Raw genomic sequence first — 24,119 nt, forward strand, 5'->3', positions numbered from 1 at the left:
TGTGGAAGATGGGAGGGAGGGAAGAGGGAAAGAAAGGAGAGGAGTGAGGAGTGAGGAGAGGTGAGAAGAAGAGAGGGGAGAAGTAGAGAGAGAGAGAGGGAGAGGGAGAGGGAGAGGGAGAGAGAAAGAGAGAAAATGAAGCGAAGAGGAAGCTTAGCCCCAAATAATAAATGGATGGATCAACGAATCTGCCACTTTACGGCGGACAATAAGAGTCATCAATAATTATAAATAATAGAATAATAATTATAATAGTAATAATAATAGTAAGGGTAATAATTCTGGTAATATCATGCTACTACTGGTCATAACAGTGATCCCAGTATTGTTTACTATGTACTTAGAGAGGGCTAGTTATCTAGACAATCCCATTATGAAAACATTTCCTCTTTCCAGCTCCTCCGAACCTGCCACCTCCCATCCTTCTCCAGCGCATCCAGCGGGTCCAGAATTAGAGGACCCAGTGCCACCGGTGGAGATGCACAAAAGAGGTCGAGGATGAGTCCACTGCTGACAGGATGCAGTCAATCTGCGTGCGTTCAATTTGCCTTATGACCTGATCCATACAGCTGCAGGACGAGACGTCCCCTGCATGCAATCCATGCCGACATGGATATATTATCTGACATGGACAGAAATTCTGAAAGAGACTGACAGAGAGGCAAACCAAAGCACGGACACGCAGGAGAACCGCGCACCGAACCACCTTTCATCGAAACAATCGATCTAGATTCGTCGGAGCGAGCACCGATCCTACGGTCCGTCTTGGTCTTGGTTCCAGCTAGTTATTCCATTCCTTCAATCGAGACACAGCTTCGGTCGACCTTTATCACCACCGTCACCCGCCGCGAATTTTTGAACACCCTGTCTCCTTGCTGGGAGATAGAGGGAACCCCTCTTCGCCCAACGCGCGGGCGTGCCACTAATGCGGGAGAGACGGTCCTCGCCATTGTGCTGGGACGTGTCTAGGGGGCGCCGTTTCCGACTGGCACTCGCTCGCTGGGTGTATTTTCCAGGCCAGACAGCGCGCTTTCCGTGCGTTCCGATCTCCTAGCTTGCATCAACAGGTCCCCAGTTGTCCTGTGCTCAACCATCTACCGCGCGGCTCGCTTTCCCCGACGCTCCGCTGCCCCTCTCGGCAGAGTCTCCGTGGCATTTCATCAATGTAACTTCACCCGGACCCATCGGGGCGTCCACTGTGCCGTCGCTGATTGATCCGCTCTGAGGCCCGTCCTGGGCAATTTCCCCAATCGACCTGGCCCGGCCATTGAGTTTTGCCGTCATGTTGATCAGAGGGCCCCCCTCTCTTTGGGGTGCAGGAGAGAAAGAGGAAAGCTCAGGAGAACCAGAACACGGGAAGAGGTTGCGAGCACCGTCGTGGAAATGCCTCAAAAATAACCAGCCCGCGATAAATCTCCGACGTTTCGACGATTTCTGCACGATGGAGAGAAACCCTGTCGTTAACACATGCCATCCGCGGCCCCTTGCCACTACAAGTATCTGTCCCGATTGGCGTAGAATTCTCGGTCATGCAAAACGCGTCGACTGACGGCACCCGGAGGTTGTGAGAGAGCGGAATGAAGTTGGGATCATTTTACACAGAGCTCTCCGGGACTTGCAGGTCGAGACTTGCCGGACGGAGATGCTATTGCTCGGACAACCGTCTAACCTCGTAATGCGACTACGAATAAGAATGGCAATAATAATAATAACAATAATAATAATAATAGAAACGATGGCCTCTGACTAGACGATTTAGCAGAGTTTTCTGCCAACACAAGCAATTTCTCGAGCTCCACTGCCTGCCTCTTGTGTGGTCATCCGAATGGAAGAACGCCAGAGGTTTGCCGACGGGATGGAGTAATACGGTAGTGGCATGGGGCTATGGGTGGCGTCTCGTAGTTCTCTGCCAATTTGGACGAGAGGTCCATCATCGAAGGCTTCATGTGAGGAAATCTTGACTATTGAACGACTATGTCACGTGATGCCGTGACATGTGAAGATCACGTGCATAACACGTGTCTATACCGCCACAGCCATAGTCACAGCCACAGCCACAGTACCGCCACAGCACCATGACGGCGTCCACCAAACCACAGCGACAACAGGGGAAGAACATCGCGATTCAACTCAGCTCTCCAACATTCCTTTCTTGTTCATTGCATTTCCTAGACTTCTGTTCTTTTCGCGATGCTGCTTCATTGATCGCATTGATCCTTAGCGACCCTGCCTACTCCCCCTTTATGCTCGTCTCTACCCCACAACGCTCAACTTATCGCCCCGGTGGCCGTTGATGGTGAGATCACATCATGGCAGTCCTCCCCCAACTATCCTAATCCCTCCTACCAGACACTCGCCTCACACTGCCTCTACTACCTCTATTACCTCCGCTACCTACACCCCTCACAATCTCCATGGATGACCTTAACGGTCTGAGTTGGTCCTCCAACTCCGCCAATGAGCCCCAGAAACCCCCGCCCATGAGCTCCGGTCTCTTTCCGACTGTCCGACGCGCTGATTCCTCCGGTCGATCGACTCCCCTGTCTGCCTCTGGTGGCTCGAATCCTCCGCCCACGACCGTCCCATCGGGCAAGGACAGCTTCGCCAACCTCGTTTCCTTTGGCTCCAGCAACTCCAACAAGAACCTCTCCCTTCTCGAACAGCAGAAGCGTCTCCAAGAGGAGAGAGCCAGGAAGGAGGCCGAGAACCGCTCGCGGTATGAGTCGCAATATGGCGGTCAGAACTCGCAGTTTTGGGACACCTTGGAGAAAGGAGGTCCCGGCAGGAGCGTCTCTGTGCAGAATGTGCAGCCCAACGAAGATGAGGAGGACATCCTGGCCGCCTTCAACGCCTCCGCTCCGGTAGACGCCTCCACTCATTTCCCCGTTCCCAGTCCTTCTCCATCGCCGCAGACTACCTCCAATGGCAATGCTTCCGCACCGCAAGACCCCATGGCGTTCCCCGACGACGACGACCCCTTCGGGTTGAACCAGTTGAAGCCGAAACAAGCTCCCACCCCCCAGCCTGCGCCAGCCGATGATGACGACTTTCTCGGATTACTCGGTAAGCCCGTGTCTGAAATCCCACGGCCGGAACCTCCGACGCGGTCACCGGTACCCTCCGAACCTGAACGTCATGCGCCATCCCCGAGACCGTCCAACGGCACTGATCGGGCCGTTGCGGAGCTCGTCGACATGGGATTCCCCGCAGATAAGGCCAGCCAAGCGTTGAAGATGACTCCGTCGGGTTCGGACGTGCAGGCGGCTGTCGGATTGCTCCTCACGCAGGCCCATGAGGAGTCTCGACAGAGATCCCGCAATCGGCCGACCGCTGAAGATCAGTACCCCAGCCCGCCGGGCCGCAGCAGAGATCGAAATGGAACCCCAGAGGGTGACGTTCCGTCGTGGATGCAACGGCCCTCGAGGGGTCGGAGCAATAATCGCTCACCTGCATCTGCAGAGAAGGACCCGTCGCAGGTGGCGGCAGCCTTCGGGAACAACTTGCTGAAGACGGCCAACTCTCTGTGGAAGACCGGGAGTAAGAAAGTCCAGCAGGTGGTGCAGGACCTCAATGCGGACCAGGATCCGAATCAACCACGGTGGCTGAGAGAAGCTGCGCTTCGAGAACAAGCGGCCAGGAGTCGCAGCGAGACCTCTCGGAACGCCCCAGAGCAGTCTTCTTTTACCAACGAAGCTCTCCTTCTTGAACCAGGTGCTGATCCTCGGCCTCAAAGACCAGCGCGGCCGCACGATGCTCTTCCTCCTCGACCCAGCAGTCATAACAGTCTCCGCAGTCAGCCTTCTCCTGCCGGTGATCCCCGGATGCAACAGCCAGCGTTCATGCGGCAACAGGCGCCCAGTCAGCGGGATCCCCGATCCCGGCTGACCAAGGGTGCTGCGGAGGAGCAGTCGGCGCAGGCATATGTAAGTCCAGCACGGAGGAAACGACCCACGGCGCCGTCGCCCGCACCCACCAATGTCGATCTTTTTGAGTCTCCCGCGCCTTCTGCTGAGAACCGTGGGAAAACGTCCCCATCGCCGGCACCGCCCGCACGATCATCGACACCGGCGAAGGCCCTGCCGTCGCGGCCTAAGGCTTCCCCACGGGTGATACCGCAAATATCCCCCCAGGCCCTGGCATCGACGCACCGCCATCGCGAAAAGGCTGCCGAGGCGTACAAACGAGGCGATTATAGCACCGCACACGAAGGCTTCACGTCAGCCCTCAACATGCTCCCGGACACACATCCGATCACCATCATCATTCGCAGCAACCGTGCGATGACGGCCCTGAAGATCGGTGAACCGAAGGTGGCCATCAGCGACGCTGACACCCTCCTGGAGTTGATTGGACCGTCGAAAGGAGATGGGGAGAGTATCGATCTTGGCAACGGCGAACCGAGTAAACCGATGAAGGATTTCTTCGGGAAAGGGTTGATGCGTAAGGCGGAGGCACTCGAACAATTGGAACGATGGGCGGATGCCGCCCAGGCGTGGAAATTGGCCGTAGAGAACGGTCACGGTGGCAGCACGAGTATTCAAGGCCGCAACCGATGCGAGAAAGCGGCTGGGATCAGCAAACCGCCTCCCAAGCCGTCCGCGCCAGCTCGACGCCCCCCAGCCCCGGCACCCAAGAAGACATCGGCTCTCTCTGACCTTCAGGGTGGTTCGGGCTCTGCAGGAGCATCGTCCGAAGCCGTGACGCGGCTCCGTGCGGCCAACCAGGCAGCCGAGCGCGCTGACGAGGAGAAATTCGCCCTCACGGATAGTGTCGACGCGCGACTGGCGGCGTGGAAGAGCGGGAAGCAAGATAACCTGCGGGCGTTGCTCGGCAGTCTGGATACGGTGCTGTGGCCGGAAGCCGGATGGAAGAAGGTCAACATGTCGGAGCTGATCATGCCGAACAAAGTCAAGGTGCAGTACATGAAAGGCATTTCCAAGGTGCACCCAGATAAGGTATGTACATGATCCTGGTATCGCAGAGCCGCGCTGACTGACCTGGAAGATCCCCACGACGGCGACGACGGAGCAACGGATGATTGCGGGCGCGGTATTTGGCGCATTAAATGAGGCGTGGGATAAGTTCAAGAAGGAGAACAATCTATGAGAATAGCTGTCTTCAATCCATGTTTATTACACATATACAATCTAGACCAATTCATATTACATCCACATGGCCACTGTATGGAGCCTTGAGTCCATGCATCATGTATCGGACAATGCACAAAACCAGAGGATCAGGCATCCTGGCGCTCCTCTTCCTCCCTCCGCTCCTTTTCCTCGCGCTTGCGCTGCTTCCTGCCCTTGGGGACCGGCTGCTCGACGACCCGGTTGGACGGCCACTTCTCGCGACACCGTCGCTCATCCTCGTCAGACCATTCCCGCGGCAGCACCGCAAACACCAGATACGACGTATGCGTCTTGAGGTCCATCTCGGAGCGATGCAGCAGCCGGCCCTGCGCATACGACGGCAGATCGGACTCGGCGGATTTCGTCGCGGCCGCATCCACCGGCTCACTCTCGCCTTTCTCCGCCTCCGTCTCCGTCTTGACCTGCTCGCCCTCGTCCGCGGCATCCTGCGCCTTCATCGTCTCGCGAAACAGCCTCGTCCGCTCCTCCAGCATGCGCATCCGCGCCACCGCCTCGTCCACCGTGCGCGGGAACACCACCGCCCCGCGCACCCCCTCATACTCCAGCCCCAGCCGCTCGCGCCGCACATCAATGCGCCGATGATTCACCTCGACCATCTCGATCCCCAGCCACCCCATCTGCCGCAACGTACTGATCGTGCGCTGCGCCTGCTCCAGACACGGCGAAAACGTGCAGATGTACACCGGCGCCGCGGCGTCGAGCGGCGAGTCCGCGCCCCCGCGCACCAGATGCTTCAGCGCCAGCCACGGCGCCGGCAGGTCCAGAAACACCGCGTTCGCCTTGGGCGACGTGCCGCGCCCCGGCTCGCCCAGACAGAACCCGTCCTCGTACACGTCGCGGTGCGTCACCTCCACCAGGCCGGAGAGCCCGTGCGCCTGCACCTCCTCGGCGATGCGGGCCGCGCGCTGCGCGTGGAACTCGAAGCTGCACACTTTGCCCAGCCGGCGGCGCTTGCTGGGCGCGGACGTTTCATTCACTGAAGGCTCGGGGTATCCGTTGAAGACGGCGCGCACGGCGGCGTGCGTGAACGAGCCGCTGCCGGCGCCGGCCTCGATGAGCGTCGTGCCCGGGCGCGCGCGCAGCCGGTGCAGGATGTAGCTGTAGTCCGGGGTGTAGACGACCTGGGTGCGGTGCGGGAGGGAGGCGGTCCAGAGCTCTGGGGTCGGCGCGAGCAGGTGCAGGAAGCCTGAGGCGGCGGTGACGGGGGTCTGGGGTGTCTGGTCGGGGTCGTTGGTGTTGTCGTCGTCATCGTGCGGGGCCTTGCGCTTCTTGCGGCCGCGCGAGCCAGTGTCGACCTTGGAGGCGGCGATTTGCGACCCCCACGGCTGGTGGACGAGGGTGCTGTGGGGGAAGGAGCCGAAGCGGGTGTTGGTGACGGAGCCCTCTTTGTAGCCGGTTTGGGTTGGGTCGGTGGATTGCAGGATGGCGGGGATGGTGTGGTCGCGGCGGAGATGGAGGAGGGCGAGGGAGTTGAGATCGGCGTGGGAGCCGGGGTGGAGGAAGGGGGAAGGCATTGCCTTGACCAGGAAGATGAAGATGTTGAGATGGAGGTATGGATGTATGGATGTCTGTAGAGATGTAGATCCGTTGAAATTTGGAGGGCTAGGCTGTTTTGGGAAGTTGTATAGGGCTTAGGGTTTGTGCCTGAGGAGTCAGGCATCTATCTGGTGATGATGATGATTTTCTATGAAGTATACAGGTGTACACGTTCTTCTGTCATGGATCATGGATCATAGTGCTATTGCCTCTAGTCTTTAGAGATAAACCCCGTGTTGTGCAAGTAGTAAGGTACCATAAGTACCGCGACTCTATATCGGAGTCACATGCTTGTATACAACTGCAACATCTCCTGACCACGTCTGCACACTCTCAACACGTTCCTCATCTCCGAGACTCTCTCCTAACCCCCCGTGATACTCTCTAGGGAATACCTCAGACATATCCAAAGACTGAAGATACCCCTCAGATAGAATAATCGTCCGATCGCCATCCGAGTAAGGCCGCGTGAACCTCGGCAACTCCGCTCCCCACAGCAGCTCCGCGGTAAGCTGCCATCAGTCGGTATAATAGACCGATCTCTCACTCAACTCTTCATCCACTCCATATACTCGAACAAACATGCCTTTCAACACTGCTTTGACGAGAAAACTGGGCATCTCCGGTACCTTCTCTTCCCTCCCCTATCCACCGTCTTCATCTCATACTAACTCCTGCAGTCCCTGTGGTCCAGGGTGGAATGCAATGGGTTGGATACGCCGAGCTGGCCTCTGCCGTGAGCAACGCCGGTGGACTGGGAATTGTACGTGAAGCCCAAACTGACCGAGGCTCATCCCCAGCTAACGAGCCCGCTAGCTCACCGCGCTCACGCAACCCACCCCGGAAGACCTGCGCAAGGAAATCCGCCGCTGCCGCAAGATGACCAACAAGCCGTTCGGCGTCAACCTCACGCTCCTCCCGGCCCTGGTGCCGCCGGACTACGGCGCCTACGCCCAGGTCATCATCGACGAGGGCATCAAGATCGTCGAGACGGCCGGTAACAACCCGGGCCCCGTGATCAACCAGCTCAAGAAGGCCGGCACCATCATCCTGCACAAGTGCACGACCATCCGCCACGCCAAGTCCGCCGTCAAGCTGGGCGTCGATTTCCTCTCCATCGACGGCTTCGAGTGCGCCGGCCACGTCGGCGAGCACGACATCACCAACTTCATCCTGCTCAGCCGCGCGCGTCAGGAGCTGGGCGTGCCCTTTATTGCGTCCGGTGGGTTCGCCGACGGCCAGGGGCTGGCTGCAGCTCTTGCGCTGGGTGCCGAGGGTATCAACATGGGCACTCGGTTCATGTGCACCGTCGAGGCGCCCATCCATACCAAGGTGAAGGAGGCGATCGTCGCCGCCGACGAGACCGATACCGCGCTCGTCCTGCGTCGCTGGAAGAACACCACGCGGCTGTTCGCGAACGAGGTCACCAAGGAGGCCGTCAAGGTGGAGAAGGAGAGCACCACCGGCGAGTTCGCCGAGGTCGCGCCTTTTGTCAGCGGAAAGCGCGGTCGCGAGGTCTTTATCAACGGTGACATTAACTACGGTGTAAGCTCTCCCCCTGTCATTTCCTCCGTCGTATGTGATGCTGATGTATGTAGGTCTGGACCGCCGGTCAGGTCATCGGCCTCATCCACGACATCCCCACCTGCGCGGCGCTGCTCACGCGCATCGAGAAGGAGGCCGTCGAGGCTATGGAGCGCTCTCGCGCGCTGTACTCGGCGCCGCAGAGCAAGCTGTGATGTATTGTGACGTTCGTTTGTTTTGTTGTAGAATTGGTCGGTCAGTTCTAGCTCTAGATGCTGGTGCATGTAAGGTAGATCCGTTTCCTGAGCAATGGACGATGCATGACTAGTTATAGTATGGTGCTAGTGTGGTTCCTTGCATGCGCAAGGAGTGTACTATTGAGCGTAGCGGCACGATGCATATCTATCTCGTGAGAACCGTCTCCCACGATCTATTCATCCCACGTTGTCGGAGTATCGGAGCATAAACACAAGCATAGCTCGTGGCATGTCGTATAGCCTCACTCCATCTCACGTACCAAGCCAATAACTACCAGACCATCCTCCGAGCGGAAGCAAGATACGCCCCTTGCAGCACCCTTGCGCCAAAGCCTATATCAATCACCCGCACGACCTCATCTCCACCACGCCACTCCTGTACCTCGTCCATCACCATCAGCAGCGGCTGTCGACTGCGCATGCTCATCAAACCGCACATAAAACGCGCCTGCACCCATCGCCTCACAATCCACCCACATACACACACACCCCCGCTCAGACGTGCCAAGTCCTCGCAACGTGCAAGCATCCATGGACCGCGTCAAAAGCCTCTTCAGCGGCTGCATGCAAGCCCGCAAACGCTCCAAAGCACAGTACCACGATTCCTGGCTTGCGCCAGCGCCAGCGCCCTGCACGCACCACCAGCCCTCCACCCCACAACAACCCACACAATCAAAAGGCCTATCCAAAACATCCTCCATCCGCATCGTCGAGTCCGACCCCGACGAGTCCTCCGACGGCCCCTCGCGACGACTGCGGCTTAGTCGCTGTGCGCCTGACGAGCCCGCCGACGATACAGACGAGGAGAGCCTGCACCCCGACGACGACGGCATAGACGAACCGCAGGCCCTGCCGCAGCCACAGTCATGGACGAGCCACGCCCTCACGACGGAGGTCAAGCGGCGGATAGAGGATATCCCCGAAGAAGACGAGGGCGATGAGCGTGTAGAGGTGCCCGCGACACCTGCACCTGCACAGCACCCGCGCCGCCGCAAGTCGCTCGTCGAGATTATCCAGCTGCTGCAGGCGACTACCACGGCTATCAAGGGCGCTGCGCATGGCGTACCGGGGAGGCCTCTCCTGCGGGGCCCGGCGGCGGGTGCGGGCAGTCCAACGACCTCCCTACCGTCCCTGGCGTCCAGTCTGAGCACTCATGACACGGATAGTGACGATGAGGTGAAGAGGCAGCGGCGGGTAGGGGCGATTGTGTTTCCGGCGGCGATGCGGCTGCGCGGGTGGACGGAGGGCCTGAAGAAGAGGCCGGTCAGTGTGGCTGCTGGGGCAGATGAGAAGGGTGTTTTTTGCTAGGCGTGGAGTTTGGGGGTCTGGCGTTGTGTTTTCTGGTGTGCTTGGTCTATTTCACGGGGGATTTGGGGAGTTCTCCGGGGTTTCCCGTTTGTTCGGTGGGAGCGGTAGATGGTGAACGTGTACTATACTTGTGTCTTCCCATGAGGAACTACTACTCGTCTGGAAGGAAGATCTAATGCATTAATATATGCCCCGTGGGCCATGCAGAATCAAATCAGATAACAGTCTTCTTGCTCCGAGCTGCCACGCGACACAAAGGTAATATTACACGAACGGTCAACAGGAATCCCATTTGCTCAACAAGATACAGCAGCCCCCGTTTCCTTCTGTTCGTCGGCGGCCACCTCTCCCGAGGAATACCAGCGCCACAGCGCTTAGATGAGGGAGGTGAGAGCAATGCAAGGCAGGTTGAGGCCGATGAGGGAGTTGTCGGCGCTGGAGCCGCTGTCCTGGCAGCAAGCAGCCTTGGCATCGCAGTGCTTGTTGATGAGGTCGCTGACTGTATGCTGTTAGAGAGGGGCTTCACGTCGATGTAGGACGGTGACTTACTGATCGGGATGATATCGAGCTTGCCGCACTGCTCGAGCAGACCGAGACCCTCGGAGCCGGAGCCAGCACCGCCGAGGACACCCTTGAGGGCGTCGGCGAGAGGGCCGTCGGGGATGTCGGTGGTGTCACCGGCAGCGGTCTCCTTGTTGCAGCAGGAGAGCTGCATGTTGTCACCGCACTTCTTGCTGGCCTGCTGGACGGTCATGTCCTCGGGGGCGCGGAAGCGGGTCTGGCTGTTGCCCTGGTTGCCAATGCCGTTGCCGGCACCGTTGCCAGTAGCACCGTTGGCGTTGCCAGTACCGTCACCCTGGGCGCCCTTTTGGACGTGGTCACCACCGTGGCCGATCTGGGGAAGGGCAACAGCCGTGGCGGCGAGGGCGAGGATGGTCGCAGTGAACTTCATTGTGACGGGTGGGTTTGGGTATGAACGAGAGTAGACACTCGGAGTATGTATAGAAGTCTGGGGGGAAGAAGACTGTACTCGGAATGAGAGAGCAGAGAATGAGAGCGGATTGGGATGGAGAAAGAAACGACTCTGAGCCCGACCAAAGCAACCCTTATATAGACGTCGGTGGAGGCCCCCCGACCCTCTGTCGTCCTGCGTGTTTGCCGAAAACAAGAGCCCTCGTCGGCCTTCCCTGGAATGCTATGCGCAAGGACTCATCATCCTTGGGTGCTTTCCGCGGGGCCTCCTGGATATCGCCTTGGGGCTAGAAGCTGCCCGCTGGCTGGCCGTGGTATGGATCAACCGGGTGGAAAATGCGGCCGACCTCAACACACTTTCCCCCGGTATGCCCTGCCTTGACCCTTGGATCTGCCGCCTAGTCGCGCGAGCGTTTTCTGCTCCATTCCAGGATTGCCCCTTTCCGGGAGGAGGACCCTATGCCGCGGTGGATCTTGTCGCTCTCGGGAGGAATTTGGTTACATAGTTCGCGGATACGACTTGCTCACGACGTTAGTCTGGCGTCAGAGACCAGCGGCGAGATGCGTAGTTCGAACCTGAAATTGCCTGCCAGCATAGTTACCGATCTATAGATGCGGGTGTGTCTCTTACTCGACGTCATGTATGGTCCTGATTTCGCCGAGACTTCGTGCGGCATGCAGGTGCAAGCACGGGCTGCATTTCTCCGCCTGGAACGAGCTTCTAAGGGTTGCATTTGCCGCGCATGCTTTGATCTGCAGGAATTCCTGACCTCCTGTTCGAGGGTTGGATCGCCATGTGTCCAAGGGATGGGCAGACGCGGAACAAGGGGCAGGGGCAGGCTCCCTTCTGGATTCCGAATGCAGGACCCTCCACGCAGGAGAACCGTTTACCCACTCAGTTTCAGCAGCACTGTGGATGCCCTGGATAAGGGTCCTCATGGTTGAACCAGGGTGTGGACAGAGCGGACTCTGGTTTCCGTTTTCGCGCAGAGTCGAACCTTGCCTGCACGGTTTTCTGCGACCCGTGCTCGTAGGTAAGGCGCATATGCAATGCACGGTTGCTGGGCACGAGGATGGGTGCCACGCACAAGGTTTCTTGGGTATTTGGGTGGCGTACGGAGTAGCAGCTACCGTTAGGTCAGCGGTTGAGGTGGTTGTGACTTCGCAGGTGTTCCTGTGCCTGTACCGGGGAGTATTATTAAGCATGTAGTATGGCTGATTGAACCAGTATATGGTGGATGATGGTGGATTATGGTAGTATTCGCGTAGGTCACGACTGATTGGGATGCTACTTTGTAATCGGGCAATTCAGAGCTTTCATTTTAAGAGTATCGGATCCATGGTAGATGAAGAGCTTGTGATGCTTAGCGAGCGTGGTACTTGACATCTAGATATGTGTATCATGGGGAGATATATATCTTCACATAACTGCTCTATAGACCTCCAACAATATATAGTATAGACGTTGACTTTCCTCATCGCACATACATACAGACCATATGAGACCGATCTGTATCTGCTGAATATATACAATTCTGCATCTCACTACAATAAATCTTATGGCATCGCCTGTGTTGACATCCAAAGTCACCAGCCGAAAACCCTAACAGCATGTCCGGAATAGGCACTCAAACACCATGGTAGCACTCCGTCTCTTACGCATCGATCCAGCCCAACGTTACAAATATCGCACACACATAATCAATATCATCATCATATCCAATCCAACCAGCCAATTGTCCCACGATTGCGCACGACTACTGGGATTTCCTGCTCCGGTCCTGGTCTACTCCCATCTTGACGAGCACCACAACGACTGGCCCTGTAGTAAGCAGCTCATGCATTCTTACGGAGTAGATCCCCTGTGCTTCGGGGTTCGCAGAGCGTTCTCCCTGGGAAAACGGCGTTTGTGTCTCACCCCTTTAACAGATCCCAAACACCATACTTCCGCAGGCATGCTCGTCACACATGACCTGTTCACTCATTTGCCATTGCCGCGGACATAGGGAGGTATCATTTCCTGTTCCTGAGATTAACCTGGTGCCTAGTAAGGTACCTGCATACCATCCGTCTGGCGTGTTTGCTGTACAGCGTAGGCGGTATGTTGGCAGCTTCCATGGTGGGATTGTCAACGCAGGGTGGGTGAGGATAGGGGCAGGTGGTATGCTGGGTAGCCCTACGTGTGCATCTCGAGGGAGATAATTTGCACGTGGAAGCTGTTTATTGTTTGTTGTGGTTGAGGTGTGTCCTGATGGATTGAGATTCGGGGTTGATTCGATGTCCCTCCAGAGGCTGGTGGCTAGTAAGGTGGGAGTCGATTCTGTGGTGGTTTCTTGCTTACTCAGATGAGTGCTTAGTAGTTATAGCTGTATTGAGAAGGTGGCAGAGACTGGTTCTAGAGTATACCTTCTATACAAGCATGAACAGGAGCTGATGCTAATGTAGTGTATATCTAAAGTAACTTGTGATCGATAGGTCCTGGATACGAGTCCATTTTCAATATCAAGAAGTAAAATCCCAGAAGTAGGTCTCTTCCATCGTCAAAGTGTGTACGCATATATATATATCTCTGTTGCCTGTATACTGATATATATCGGTCTATACTAGTGCCTCTACGGAGACACATGATGTAAAACTGCAGCAAATCTACTCGGATAAAACGTCCAACCAGACACTCTCTTGTTACTTAGACACTAGAAAGAATCTAGCTGCCCATAACAGCCTCATCTAGAGGTTGACAAATTGTCGTTGTTCAGCTGTTGTTGCTTACAGAAGCGAAGGCGAGTCACCGCCACATCCCTTGATAGCCCCTACGCACTGCAATATCAATCAACAGACAGTTCTAAGGCAACTTCTTCCAGTCTGCTCACGCACATGACCTATTTATCTCCGCTTCTATCAACTTATACGTCTTGAATAATCCCAGCTCACTTCAAATGCAACACCAGTGACACCAAGTATTTCACATCGACACCCTACGCCGAAACGCACCACCATCTCCTATTCCCGACTTCAAAACCGCACACTTCTCCATCGATGCAGGTCCTAGCCCAGCGACTTAACGAACATAATGACCCAGTACCTGGTGACCGTCTTCACACGCTGCACATGCCATATTCCAGTCAATGCACATGCGATGTCCAATACTGAACAGGATCAGCAACCGCAGCTACCCGTCGGGAATGAACTCCTCATGATCAGGGCCCAGGTATAGAGTTGTGATGGAGGACGGAATTGGAGATGCAGGTGTCGGTCTGCTCGTATCCAAACTCAAGGTTCAGCGACCGTCTAAGCATGACCCCAGCGCGTGCACCTACACCATCAAGAATGTGAGACTATCTGGGCGCCTGCCGCTGCCGACGCGTCGTCATAGGGGAAAGTGAATATCACGTTCATATGGAAGTTCTCCAGGCGCAGATCATGGTATACGGCAAAACGCTACTAATGTCGGATCGAGTATTCAGTCTCATCCTCCAATGGTGGCCCTAACAAGGGGTCCTTCTTGGACTGCCTCCTTGGTCGGTCAGTCGTGCAGAAAGTGCCAGAGGAACAGACAAGGGTGCCGATTGTTGAATGCGAGCCAGCCCACATATTGACGACATGATCGTTAGCTGCCTGGGTACCGTACTTATGATGAGATCTACGGGCTATTTACAGTACTGCAACGCCTCGGAATTGATCTCCTGCTCCATCAAACTCGCTCGTCTCTGGGTCCTGGGCTTCGAGCAGCCTCTGCATGTCGCCGGAGACGACGGACCTGCCGGCACGCCGTACATTTGAATTCTCCAAGGAATTGCGTGGTTCTGTAATTTAATCAAGACATGGAACCCGGGAAATGGAGATTTCATCGCAACCTCTTTTGCTCGGACATAGTAGACAGCCCCGCAGGAATACTATCGCAAGTACCGAGCTTGAAGATTACCCCACACGGGGTATGTGGGGTGGAATCTCTGGGGTTCAGCAACGCATTGTTGCTTGTTCGGACAGCTCCTAACCTCCTAATCCGTAGCATTTGTCGGGTATAATGAACGAGTACGACACAGAGCCTTCGATCCACGGCGCAACCCACCTAACCGGTTCTTTCAGCCATGAATCAGCGCCGATTCTTCAACGTCTGGACTCCGGAAAACCCCCGAGCCTCAGGACCTCCCCGTTTGATATCACATAGACAGCGTGGGGTTTGTCAGTCCAGCCGGTCGAATGGCAATGGCCTACTCCCGTAGACCTTCGAGGCTAGGGACATGAATAAATAGTCCCGAGATCTGGCCCATCTGGGGTCTGTATTCTCCGCATAACCAGAGAGCTGTCCTAGACCGATTGAAGACACACTAACAATGACACACGTACAGATCCGCCCTTCCCTTCTGAATACTCTGAAGGACAAAGTTGTTGTCCTCACGGGCGGGTCCACCGGCATCGGACGATGCGCCGTTGAGCAGTTCCACGGTCCGCAAACCTATCCTTTGGCGTTATCAGCCATACTAACCTAGAACAACTCAGAACATGGAGCAAGAGTCGTATTTGGCGACGTGTCCTTAGACGCAGGCCGTGAGCTGGCGACACGCCTCGGGCCAGGAGTTCGGTTCCTTCCTTGCGACTCCTCATCGTACACAGATCAACTGGAGCTCTTCCGGGAGGCAGGGCAAGCATTCGGCGGTGTGGACATCGTGGTCGCGAATTCAGGCATCGCCAACCACAAGGATATCTTCGACCCGTCGTGCGATATCAACGTGGAGCCGTCGATGAAAGAGATTGACGTCAACCTGAAGGGCGCATTGTATAGCACCCGCATTGGCCTGCATTACCTCCGGCAACGTAATGGTGGCGATGTGGTACTTGTGAGCAGTATTTCCGGGTTCAAGGAGTGTGTCGGTTTGGGCACGTACACTGCTAGTAAGCATGGGGTGGTTGGGATCGTGAGAGGACTGCACTTGCAGTCGATTCCTGAGAACATCAGGATCAACGTCATCTGTCCTTGGATGACTAGTGAGTGCTTCTAGTGACAACTTTTTGTTCATGGCTGACGCTGTTATCTAGAAACTAGTATGGTCAAGGGAATTGAGAAAGGCTGGTATGAACGACAGCTCCCCGCCAACGAGCCGAGTGATGTCGCAGAGAGCATTCTACTCTGTGCCACCGCCAACCGCGGCGATGGTGAGACACACAAAGGCGCTATGCTTCCCTTTGCAGGCAAGATTCTGTATGTGTCAGGTGGGAAGAGTTACGAGATTGAGGACCAGATCCAGCAACTGGAGCCTGCGTGGCTGGGAGAGGAAAACAGCCGGGTCCTTCAGGCGGGCCAGAAGTATCTAGCTTCGGCTGGTACCAGCTGGGATGTGACAAAGGGAACTTCCTGAGTCTTCTTGAAGGGTTGCTGTGGGTTGTAGTGGATGGAGAGGCGGATGGTTGTAGAAGTAGACGAGAGACCTTCCTGTTTGGGATGCGGAGCGTCTAGTCCCAAAACGGTTAGCCCAACACCCGCCATTCTTTCTATCGATAGAGAAATTACATCGATTCGATTCCACCACTTCCTCCTTCCTTCGCGTCCAGCGCTCCCATTCTCTGTCGTGCTCTCCACAAGGCCCAACAAGCAGCGCTGATTACTGCAAAGAAAATGGCTACGGCTCCTCCCACAGACGCCGCCGCCGATAGCCCGTCCGCATCTCCCCGGCACCCAGCTCCCGCTCAGGACCAACGCGAGGATCTCCAACCCCCCATGACCAACGACCAGCCCAGCAGCGACGACCGACACTCACAAGAAGAGGAGGAAGAGAACAGGACACAGCACCGCGGCGACCGAGACGATCGGAAACCCGGTGCCAGCGACGAGGGTTCGGAAGAAGGAGAAGCGGACGAGTCCGCACCACCACTCCCGGACGAAGTCCCTCCGCCGCTGCCCGACGAGGCACCTCCCGGCGAGGATGACGGCTGGGAACCCGTTTGGGATCCGAACGCCCAGGCGTACTACTTCTACAATCGCTTCACGGGGGTCTCGCAGTGGGAGAATCCGCGCGTGCCGGACGCGCCGGTGGCGGAGGGTAGTGCTCGCGGGGTAGAGGCGGAGGCTGCGGACACGTCGGCAGAGAAAGCTCCGGCAGTGGTTGCTGGTGGATACAACCCGGCCATCCATGGCGACTACGATCCGACTGCACCGTACGCCCAGCAGTACGAGCAGCCAGGCGAGGCGGGCGGGCCTCCTCCCGGAATGGACCCGACTGCGGCATACGCAGCAGTAGGTGCATTCAACCGATTTACAGGGAAATGGCAGACAGGCAACCAGAACCCCGAGTATCACGACGATGCGCACAAGTCATACCGGCAGATGAATGCGTTCTTCGATGTGGATGCCGCGGCCAACAGCCACGACGGCCGGAGTCTGCGGGCGGAGCGCAGTGCCAAGAAACTCAGTCGCAAGGAGGTCAAGATGTTCAAGGAGAAGCGGCGAGAGAAGAAGGAGGAGAAACGGCGAGCTTGGTTGCGGGACTGATGACTATGGGCTGGGTTGGGTACCTAGTTTGGGCTTTTGTTTTCGTTGTGATACCTCTTGAGTTACATCTGAACAGGGAAGGGGCGTTTGTAATTGCTTTGGGATGCATCTGATAGAGCGATAGCAGGTTCTTGAATATAAGCCGGTTTGGTGCTGTACACAGGTGATTGTTACAGGTGAACTTATTCAAAATGAAGGTATTGTATACCGGGGTCTGTAGATGTCGCGACTGATTGGGGTCCACCGGGTCACCTGACCTCCGCGGCATCAAAGTTTCTCGACCAACCATCGTAGATACAGCACTCACGTCTTCACGCACATTTCGCTCTCGACTGTCAATATCAGTAAGTGTGATTTCTTTGCTTGCGTCTATCGCATACTGCTGTATTACTGCACGACCTGTCGTCTCTGTGGGTGGCATCTGGAGACCTCAATGAGGGGCACGAAAAAGATGGACCGAAATAGATGAAATGCATACGCTCGATATGACCAAAACTAACCACCACAGACACACCCACATCACCACCAGTCCACAAAGACTGGCTCAACCCCCACAAACAAAATGTCGTTCCCCGTCCCCCTCACCGCGGACGCAATCGACGACCTGATCTACGACGCCCGCGCCGGCGATCTGGATGCCCTCAAGGCCGACCTGGCCAGCCTGAGCGCCCAGCACAGCTGCCCAGAGGCCTGGATCGTGGCGTCGGCCATCGACGCCGAGCCCGAGGCCGAGGGCGGCACGGGGTCATGTCTGCTGCACTTCCCCGCCGCCAACGGAAACCTAGGTAAGGTCCAATCCAACGTCCGCAGGCGTTGCGCGCAGCGCGGCCAGTGCTAACGACCACAGAAATCCTCTCGCACCTGCTCGCCGTCCTGAAGGATGCGTCGGCGCGGCTGTCGCAGGAGCAGGTCGCGGCCGTGGTGAACCACCGCAACCATTCTGGCAACACGCCGCTGCATTGGGCGGCGCTGAACACGCATCTGGAGTGTGTGAAGGTGCTGGTGGAGGCCGGCGCTGATATCGCGGTCAAGAATGACGCCGGGCTCGATGCGGTGTTCCTGGCTGAGCGCGCGGACTGGTCCGCCGAGGAGGTGAAGGAGGGCCAGGAGGAGGCGGAGGTTGAGGTCGAGGCTGAAGCTTCGACGGATGCCCCTGTGCCTGTGACCAAGGGTCGTCAGGTGGTGGAGTGGCTGTTGGGGTCGGAGAAGGGAGGGGAGCTGGAGAGTGGTGTGGGTGAGAGCGGCGAGGGAGAGGCGGCTGGTGGGAAATGAAGTGCTGAACTGGAGGTTGGTTTATGATTTATGGGTTTCATGGTTTATATTAATAGAGGTTGCGTTCTATGTCTATATTTGGATGATGGTATCTAGACAAAAGTTTCTTGCTTTTATGTTCGCCATGCAATGTGTATATGGGTCTATGATGTGTACGGAGGAGGTGTATGTTCGATATGTGCATTAGTCCTGCCGGACCTTGTCCCGATCTTCATGTCTGCTACCACTGCCCGTGAACTGAGACAGTCCACGGGAGTAAGACCCCTCCGACTGGATCGTCTTGTCGCAGTCGATCTCCCGCACCTTCATGTCGAGTCCGACGCGAAACCGTCGGTCCCGCCAGGTCACCGTCACGCCGCCGTAGAACGCCCACGCCCAGATCGGGAACGCAAGCATCTCGCGCCCCAGCCACGCCGCAAACCACTCGCGGAACGTGTGGCGGGTCGTTGAACCTCGACGTGGGGGCTGAGCGAACACCGGAGTGTCCTGGTCCAGCTCGACCGTCTTGGCCGAATGTAGCTTGATATACAACGTCCAGTCGACCAGGATCCAGGCCACCATGCTGAGAACGAAGAACGCGAAAAAGGCCGACCACGATGTCATGTATTCAGCGACTCCCCATCCCCTCCCGTGGAGATACTGCGCCAGCGAGGTCGTGAAGCCGTACGCTCCGTACAACGAACAAACGATGGACTCGGTACCGGGCTCGACGAGCGTTGCCAGGAGCACCGTGAACTTGCGAACCCGCAGCCACCGCACCCGGCGCGCCGTGTATGCCCGCACGCTCATATTGGCCACCGGCTGAAACGCAAGGTCGCCAAAGACCATGGCATGCTTGCCCAGACGCTCGCCGAGCTCCTTTTCCTCGCGAACACGGTTCTTCCACAGGAGATCGCCGATCAGATGGTCCTCGCAGATGTTGTCGGAGAAGTAGTCGATGCCCGGGCGGTAGTTGTGAGGGTCCCGCGGCGATGCAGTGGTGAGGTAGTCGAGGTGGGAGCGGCGGAACATGTTGGATTTGCCCACGATGCACGGGGCGATGAGCACCGTGTTGATGGCCGTGTACATCTTCGCATGCGACGACGACAGAAACAACTCTTCCAGACGACCTCCCCCGGTCGCCAGCGGGCTCTCGTGCTGTTCTTTGATCCAGAGGGCAGCCTCGTCGCGCGCCGCGGCCGTGCCCGAGGTCGAGTGGGTGTACGCATCCAACAGCGCCTCTCGTTCCTCCCGCAGACTGGCGGCCCCCGTCACATCCACAGCGACCGGGAGGTGGTGCACGAACTTGTATTTCTTTCCGGAACCATTGCCGAACCCGCAGAGCTTGTCGACCATGCGACCGCAGACGCCCTTCCCGACCCAGACGTTGCAGTCCATGATCCAGATGATGTCGCCCTGGGCCTCGCGGTAGGCGCGGCTCATGTTGCGGATTTTGGGATTTGGTCCCATATGTTTGGCGGATTCATTGCCGGCCTGGAGCAGCGGGTCGTCCTCCTCGATGTACAGACGTGCGTTGGCATGGGGAAAGTCAGCAAGAAGCCTCTGCAGGGTCGGATAGCCTGCATCAGTGCGGGACGCCACGCAGAAATGGACGGTGAGTTTGTCGCGCGGGTAATCCTGGAAGAAGGTCGAGGCCAGACATTCGTAAAGATGCGGTTCCAAGCCCTTGACGGGTCGGATCACGGTGACATGGGGCGCATCGGAAGATGAAGAAGAGACGGATTTGCGGGGTCGTTGCAGAAAATAGCGCCATCTAGACCAGCCGACGGTTATTTCCAGTCATTTTCACTCCAGGTCAGAAGGGGTCGAGGACGTACATCTGAAAATATCCCAGAATACACACAGCCACCACGGTGGTATACCAGATCAAGCAGATCCAACCCACCGCGGTCGACCACTGGAGTCCGCCATGGCGAATGGCCGGTCCAAAGCCAAGGGAATCCAAACGTGCCTGAAGCTTTAGCATAGGCGGACACGGCGGGAGAGAAAGGGGAACAGTAAGACGGAGACGGTGGTCGAGGACATTCTCTCCGGTCGAACCGTGGGTTGATTGATTCTATCCGGATGTCGCGGACTCGCGGATTACCTAAATGGAAGTGGAGGACCGCACAGCCTCACCGCGCCACATTCCACCCGATGTATACTATACAATACAACTGCCCAAGTATGTTGTTTTGGTTCCAAAAACAATAGAATATTCAGATTGACGGCATTCCGATACCTACAGAGCCATCCCAACCCAGTCGCTAAATGCAAAGAAGATCCCATCCAACTCCAATGTGCAGCAGACCACCCATTTCATGCTCGTCATGTTTTCTTCTTTTTCCGGATCAAATTCGCCTGAAGGACATTGATCCCCGATGGCTCAGCCGATGAAAGCTTGGGCTCTGGCGTCTGTGCATCCGACCTTGTCTGGCCCACTTCCTGTCTGCTGCCCTCCTCGGTCTCCTTCTTCCTCTTCCGCACGAGTCCGCTGTCTATCAGATTTGTAGTCGTTCCAGTTGAAGGTGCGGACTCGGCGCTGGCCATACTTCCGACCACTTGCTGACCGACCCAGAGCTGGTCAGCCAGAGAAGCGACTTTCTCCCCCCAACCCTTGGTACTGGAGATTGCAGCTTCCTTGTGATCGAAATCCTGTTCGAGGAGGAAATTGATCGCGGTTTTGTAGTCCTCCTCACTGAGGACCGCGTGTCCACGGCCAGTATCAGGCCAGAAGAAAGCATTGGAATCTGTAGATTGCTGAGACTTGGAAGGAGCCTGCGAGGAAGCCTCGTCACGTTGATCTGGTAAGGGCGCGTCGTTGGGTTCTGTGGTCGAGCGTGTCTTCTCCGTCGCAACGCTCTGCTCTTCTGCTGCATTCGACCCCGTCCCTAGCGCCTCCTTCACCGCCGAGGCCGGCGCCGGTCTGGAGCTAGTCATCTGCACCGAGTTCACGAGCCCTGGGGGGTTAATCACAAGCCATAAAAATCCCACTAACCGACCGGCCGAACACTCCTGGCGAAAGGACATCATCTCCCAAAACTGATCCAAAGACTTCACACTGCGCCACTGGCCCGCGTTCTCCGTCGCGCCGCTCGACTCCGTCTGCTCGGGCAGCTCATCGTCGAGGTCGATCAGAAAGCGCGTCTTCGGGTCATCGGGAAACCGAGGGATCAGGCACCGCGGTGGCGCGCTCGGGTTGTCGCACAGCTGGCGCACAGGGTAGCTATTCACCCAGCGCGGACGGTCCTTGTCGTCTGTCTTCGCGGAGGGCGGGAAGAACCCGCGCGTCTCGAACTTATCGCACCCAGGCACGATCAGGAACGCGGTGGCGGAGCTCTTCGCGGACTCGGCGGCCTGGTCGGCGGCGCCCTTGTCGTGCGAGCCCGACTCCGGCTCGTACTCGCGGAGAATGGGGTCGACGGCGCGACACCACCATTTGATCAGGCCGCGGTCGTCCAGGACGTGTTTCTCCGGGTTCTCGATGCTCCCCGGGAACAGGTACTGGTTCTGGGCGCGCGCAAACAGCGACAGCACGAGTCGCACACCCGGCCGCTGGCGCGTCTGCACCAGATACGAGAGAAAGGTGCCGGAGATGCGGCGGAGGACCGACGCTCGCGGGGGCAGCTTGAGTACATGCAGGTAGCCGGTGGAGTCGGCCTTGGAGACAAAGATCGTAGTCAGGTGTGTGGTGCTGTACACCAGCACCTCCATTCCAAAGACAATCACCTCAGCCCCATCGTGCTCATCTGACGCCGCTGACACCGAGAGAAAGTGGTTTTCGCAGAAGGTGGACTCGGACTGTTCGCCCGGCGGAGCGGCGAAGAGCGCTCCGCATGGCGTCGGAGCTGACGAGACATGGCGAATGGTGACCTTGGCCTCGGTGGGGAGCACCCTGGCCAAGAGATCTCCCAGATCAACGTCTGTCTTTGACATTCCGATCTGTGGAGGAGGCGGGTATTATGTTCATGTGAGATCAAGGGACGAGGCCAATTGAGGAGTTGAAGTTCTTTCGCCTTACTTGGAGTCGCGTCCTATTTCGTAAATCACGTGATTATACATAGAAACAACAAGCACATCGCATGTCTCGAGTAGTAGTAGTTTGAAAACTATATGACCAATCCCATTGATATGATCCAATAGAGGCGCATTGGCCCAGCTAGATCAGAAGTAATCCGCCGCCGCCTCGAGATCATCGGCATTCAACAGCGTCACTCCCTCCCGAAGCAGAGTCCTCCAAAGGGCATTTCGGGTTCGAATCGGATAATACGGAGTCCCCCAGTATCGCGCTCCAATTCCTCTTGCCTTTGCGTTCTCGATCTGGGAGCGGAGGGTGTCCAATTGCTTGGCGGTCAAGACATCATCATCTTCACCCAACCTCACTGCGCCAATGGCGCTGGTGAAGCTTGTAGACGCAATCGGGGAGATCAGCGATGTGATGCCAGAGTTCTCTGGGTTATCCAGAGTATCAAGGTGGGCATCGAAAAAGTAGTCCCGGTCTGCGACCGGCCCAACCATCTCAAGCGGCGTGTTTCCCGTCCCGATCACGGTCACGGCACCGTAAGTGATTGTCTTGTTGTCTTTCAGCGTCGTCAGATAGCCGTGATCACGGAGGGGCTGTAGGGCCGCAATGACGGCTTCGAACGTCTCTCGTCCTGCGGTCTTTGCGTCGATGAAAAAGTACAGTGTTTGAGAAGGGTCAGTGTCGAAGACACCGCTGTGGAAGTCAGTTTAAGCGAAGGAATTGAAGAAGCGTGGATCCCTACTTCTTGGTAGGTGATGTGACAAAGGGCGTCTTGGGGTTCTGCCATTTGAGGACATCCAGCATGGGGTTGATGTAGAGAGACTCCAGGGTCCGCTCTTCAGTCAGGGACGACTCGTCATGGCCAACCTAGTTGGGTGAGTACAGTTTTGGAGAGGACGCCTTAGTACTCACGTATAGAGTGCCGTCATACAGCCAGACATCGGCTTCTGTGGAAATGCATCCTTTAGAGAGACCTTGAGCGAGATCAGCAAAGTTCGGAAAGCCTAGGTTACAGGTCATACCGGTATAGAACGGAATGTCTCGCCAGTAATCGCTATCCCAATGTCAGTCGCTTGTTCAATCTGCCATCTAGCTCAGAAACAATGCATTAGGCAACTTACTTGTGAGAATGCACTGGTATCTAACACACGAACGTCAGATCACTCCATAGCACTCGCACTAGGTCTCGGATGGCACTCTGAGATGACCATCGAGAGCTCATTGTCACTCACTGGCATAATTCCGCGCGTAAAATCCGTCGGGTACTTATATTCGTCGCCGCGGTGAGTGTTCTTCAAAACACTCTGGAGCTCGGACGACATGCCAGCGGCGGTCCCCGGCAAAACCAGGGATGCGGCGGATGCCACCACAAGGAGCGATCGTAAGCTCATCAGGAACAATGAAGCGTGAAATGGCCTGTCTAAGGCAATTGAATATCCAGAAGACCTTCGGTCGAGATGTGAGGACTGAATGGCGGGGTGTCCTGCGACAATGTTGCTGTTTATATGCCGTGAAACGAAGTTCGGTGGGAGCCAATAATCGCCTCACGTGGTAAACCTGACATTGACAGCGTAGGTCGTAAAGTACACCCCTAAGGTACTTTGTTCATC

At 56.7% G+C, this 24,119-nt stretch overlaps 10 protein-coding genes across 10 annotated transcripts; 6 read left to right on the forward strand and 4 right to left on the reverse strand.

The window, feature by feature from the left end:
• Window positions 1–2,414: 2,414 nt before the first annotated feature.
• Window positions 2,415–5,106, forward strand: ATEG_06488 (UBA/TS-N domain protein; the record flags this gene model as incomplete). Its single annotated transcript, XM_001215666.1, has 2 exons — window positions 2,415–4,955; window positions 5,005–5,106. The coding sequence occupies 2 exons, from the start codon at window positions 2,415–2,417 to the stop codon at window positions 5,104–5,106; spliced, it is 2,643 nt and encodes an 880-aa protein (XP_001215666.1).
• A 578-nt stretch (window positions 5,107–5,684) lies between these two features.
• trm61 (tRNA 1-methyladenosine methyltransferase subunit GCD14) lies at window positions 5,685–6,664 on the reverse strand (the record flags this gene model as incomplete). Its single annotated transcript, XM_001215667.1, has 2 exons — window positions 5,685–5,704; window positions 5,782–6,664. 2 exons carry the CDS (start codon window positions 6,662–6,664, stop codon window positions 5,685–5,687), a joined length of 903 nt encoding a protein of 300 aa, XP_001215667.1.
• Window positions 6,665–7,268: 604 nt separating this feature from the next.
• Window positions 7,269–8,425, forward strand: ATEG_06490 (NAD(P)H-dependent flavin oxidoreductase; the record flags this gene model as incomplete). The annotated part of the gene is made up of 4 exons (XM_001215668.1): window positions 7,269–7,311; window positions 7,367–7,449; window positions 7,503–8,231; window positions 8,285–8,425. 4 exons carry the CDS (start codon window positions 7,269–7,271, stop codon window positions 8,423–8,425), a joined length of 996 nt encoding a protein of 331 aa, XP_001215668.1.
• A 573-nt stretch (window positions 8,426–8,998) lies between these two features.
• Window positions 8,999–9,647, forward strand: ATEG_06491 (uncharacterized protein; the record flags this gene model as incomplete). The annotated part of the gene is made up of 2 exons (XM_001215669.1): window positions 8,999–9,566; window positions 9,634–9,647. The coding sequence occupies 2 exons, from the start codon at window positions 8,999–9,001 to the stop codon at window positions 9,645–9,647; spliced, it is 582 nt and encodes a 193-aa protein (XP_001215669.1).
• A 502-nt stretch (window positions 9,648–10,149) lies between these two features.
• Window positions 10,150–10,727, reverse strand: ATEG_06492 (hydrophobin family protein; the record flags this gene model as incomplete). The annotated part of the gene is made up of 2 exons (XM_001215670.1): window positions 10,150–10,274; window positions 10,325–10,727. The coding sequence occupies 2 exons, from the start codon at window positions 10,725–10,727 to the stop codon at window positions 10,150–10,152; spliced, it is 528 nt and encodes a 175-aa protein (XP_001215670.1).
• Window positions 10,728–14,835: 4,108 nt separating this feature from the next.
• On the forward strand, window positions 14,836–15,747 carry ATEG_06493 (uncharacterized protein; the record flags this gene model as incomplete). Its single annotated transcript, XM_001215671.1, has 3 exons — window positions 14,836–14,925; window positions 15,097–15,193; window positions 15,248–15,747. The coding sequence occupies 3 exons, from the start codon at window positions 14,836–14,838 to the stop codon at window positions 15,745–15,747; spliced, it is 687 nt and encodes a 228-aa protein (XP_001215671.1).
• A 614-nt stretch (window positions 15,748–16,361) lies between these two features.
• Window positions 16,362–17,234, forward strand: ATEG_06494 (WW domain-containing protein; the record flags this gene model as incomplete). Its single annotated transcript, XM_001215672.1, has 1 exon — window positions 16,362–17,234. The coding sequence occupies one exon, from the start codon at window positions 16,362–16,364 to the stop codon at window positions 17,232–17,234; it is 873 nt and encodes a 290-aa protein (XP_001215672.1).
• A 562-nt stretch (window positions 17,235–17,796) lies between these two features.
• Window positions 17,797–18,506, forward strand: ATEG_06495 (ankyrin repeat domain-containing protein; the record flags this gene model as incomplete). Its single annotated transcript, XM_001215673.1, has 2 exons — window positions 17,797–18,019; window positions 18,082–18,506. 2 exons carry the CDS (start codon window positions 17,797–17,799, stop codon window positions 18,504–18,506), a joined length of 648 nt encoding a protein of 215 aa, XP_001215673.1.
• A 183-nt stretch (window positions 18,507–18,689) lies between these two features.
• Window positions 18,690–19,928, reverse strand: ATEG_06496 (putative ceramide glucosyltransferase; the record flags this gene model as incomplete). The annotated part of the gene is made up of 1 exon (XM_001215674.1): window positions 18,690–19,928. The coding sequence occupies one exon, from the start codon at window positions 19,926–19,928 to the stop codon at window positions 18,690–18,692; it is 1,239 nt and encodes a 412-aa protein (XP_001215674.1).
• Window positions 19,929–20,813: 885 nt separating this feature from the next.
• ATEG_06497 (H3 histone acetyltransferase RTT109) lies at window positions 20,814–23,900 on the reverse strand (the record flags this gene model as incomplete). Its single annotated transcript, XM_001215675.1, has 7 exons — window positions 20,814–22,380; window positions 22,507–22,644; window positions 22,864–23,202; window positions 23,252–23,376; window positions 23,422–23,563; window positions 23,631–23,650; window positions 23,742–23,900. 7 exons carry the CDS (start codon window positions 23,898–23,900, stop codon window positions 20,814–20,816), a joined length of 2,490 nt encoding a protein of 829 aa, XP_001215675.1.
• Window positions 23,901–24,119: the final 219 nt, after the last annotated feature.

The sequence above is a fragment of the Aspergillus terreus genome, genomic scaffold, assembly GCF_000149615.1.
Source record: "Aspergillus terreus NIH2624 scaffold_9 genomic scaffold, whole genome shotgun sequence".
NCBI classification, from domain to species: Eukaryota; Fungi; Ascomycota; class Eurotiomycetes; order Eurotiales; family Aspergillaceae; genus Aspergillus; species Aspergillus terreus.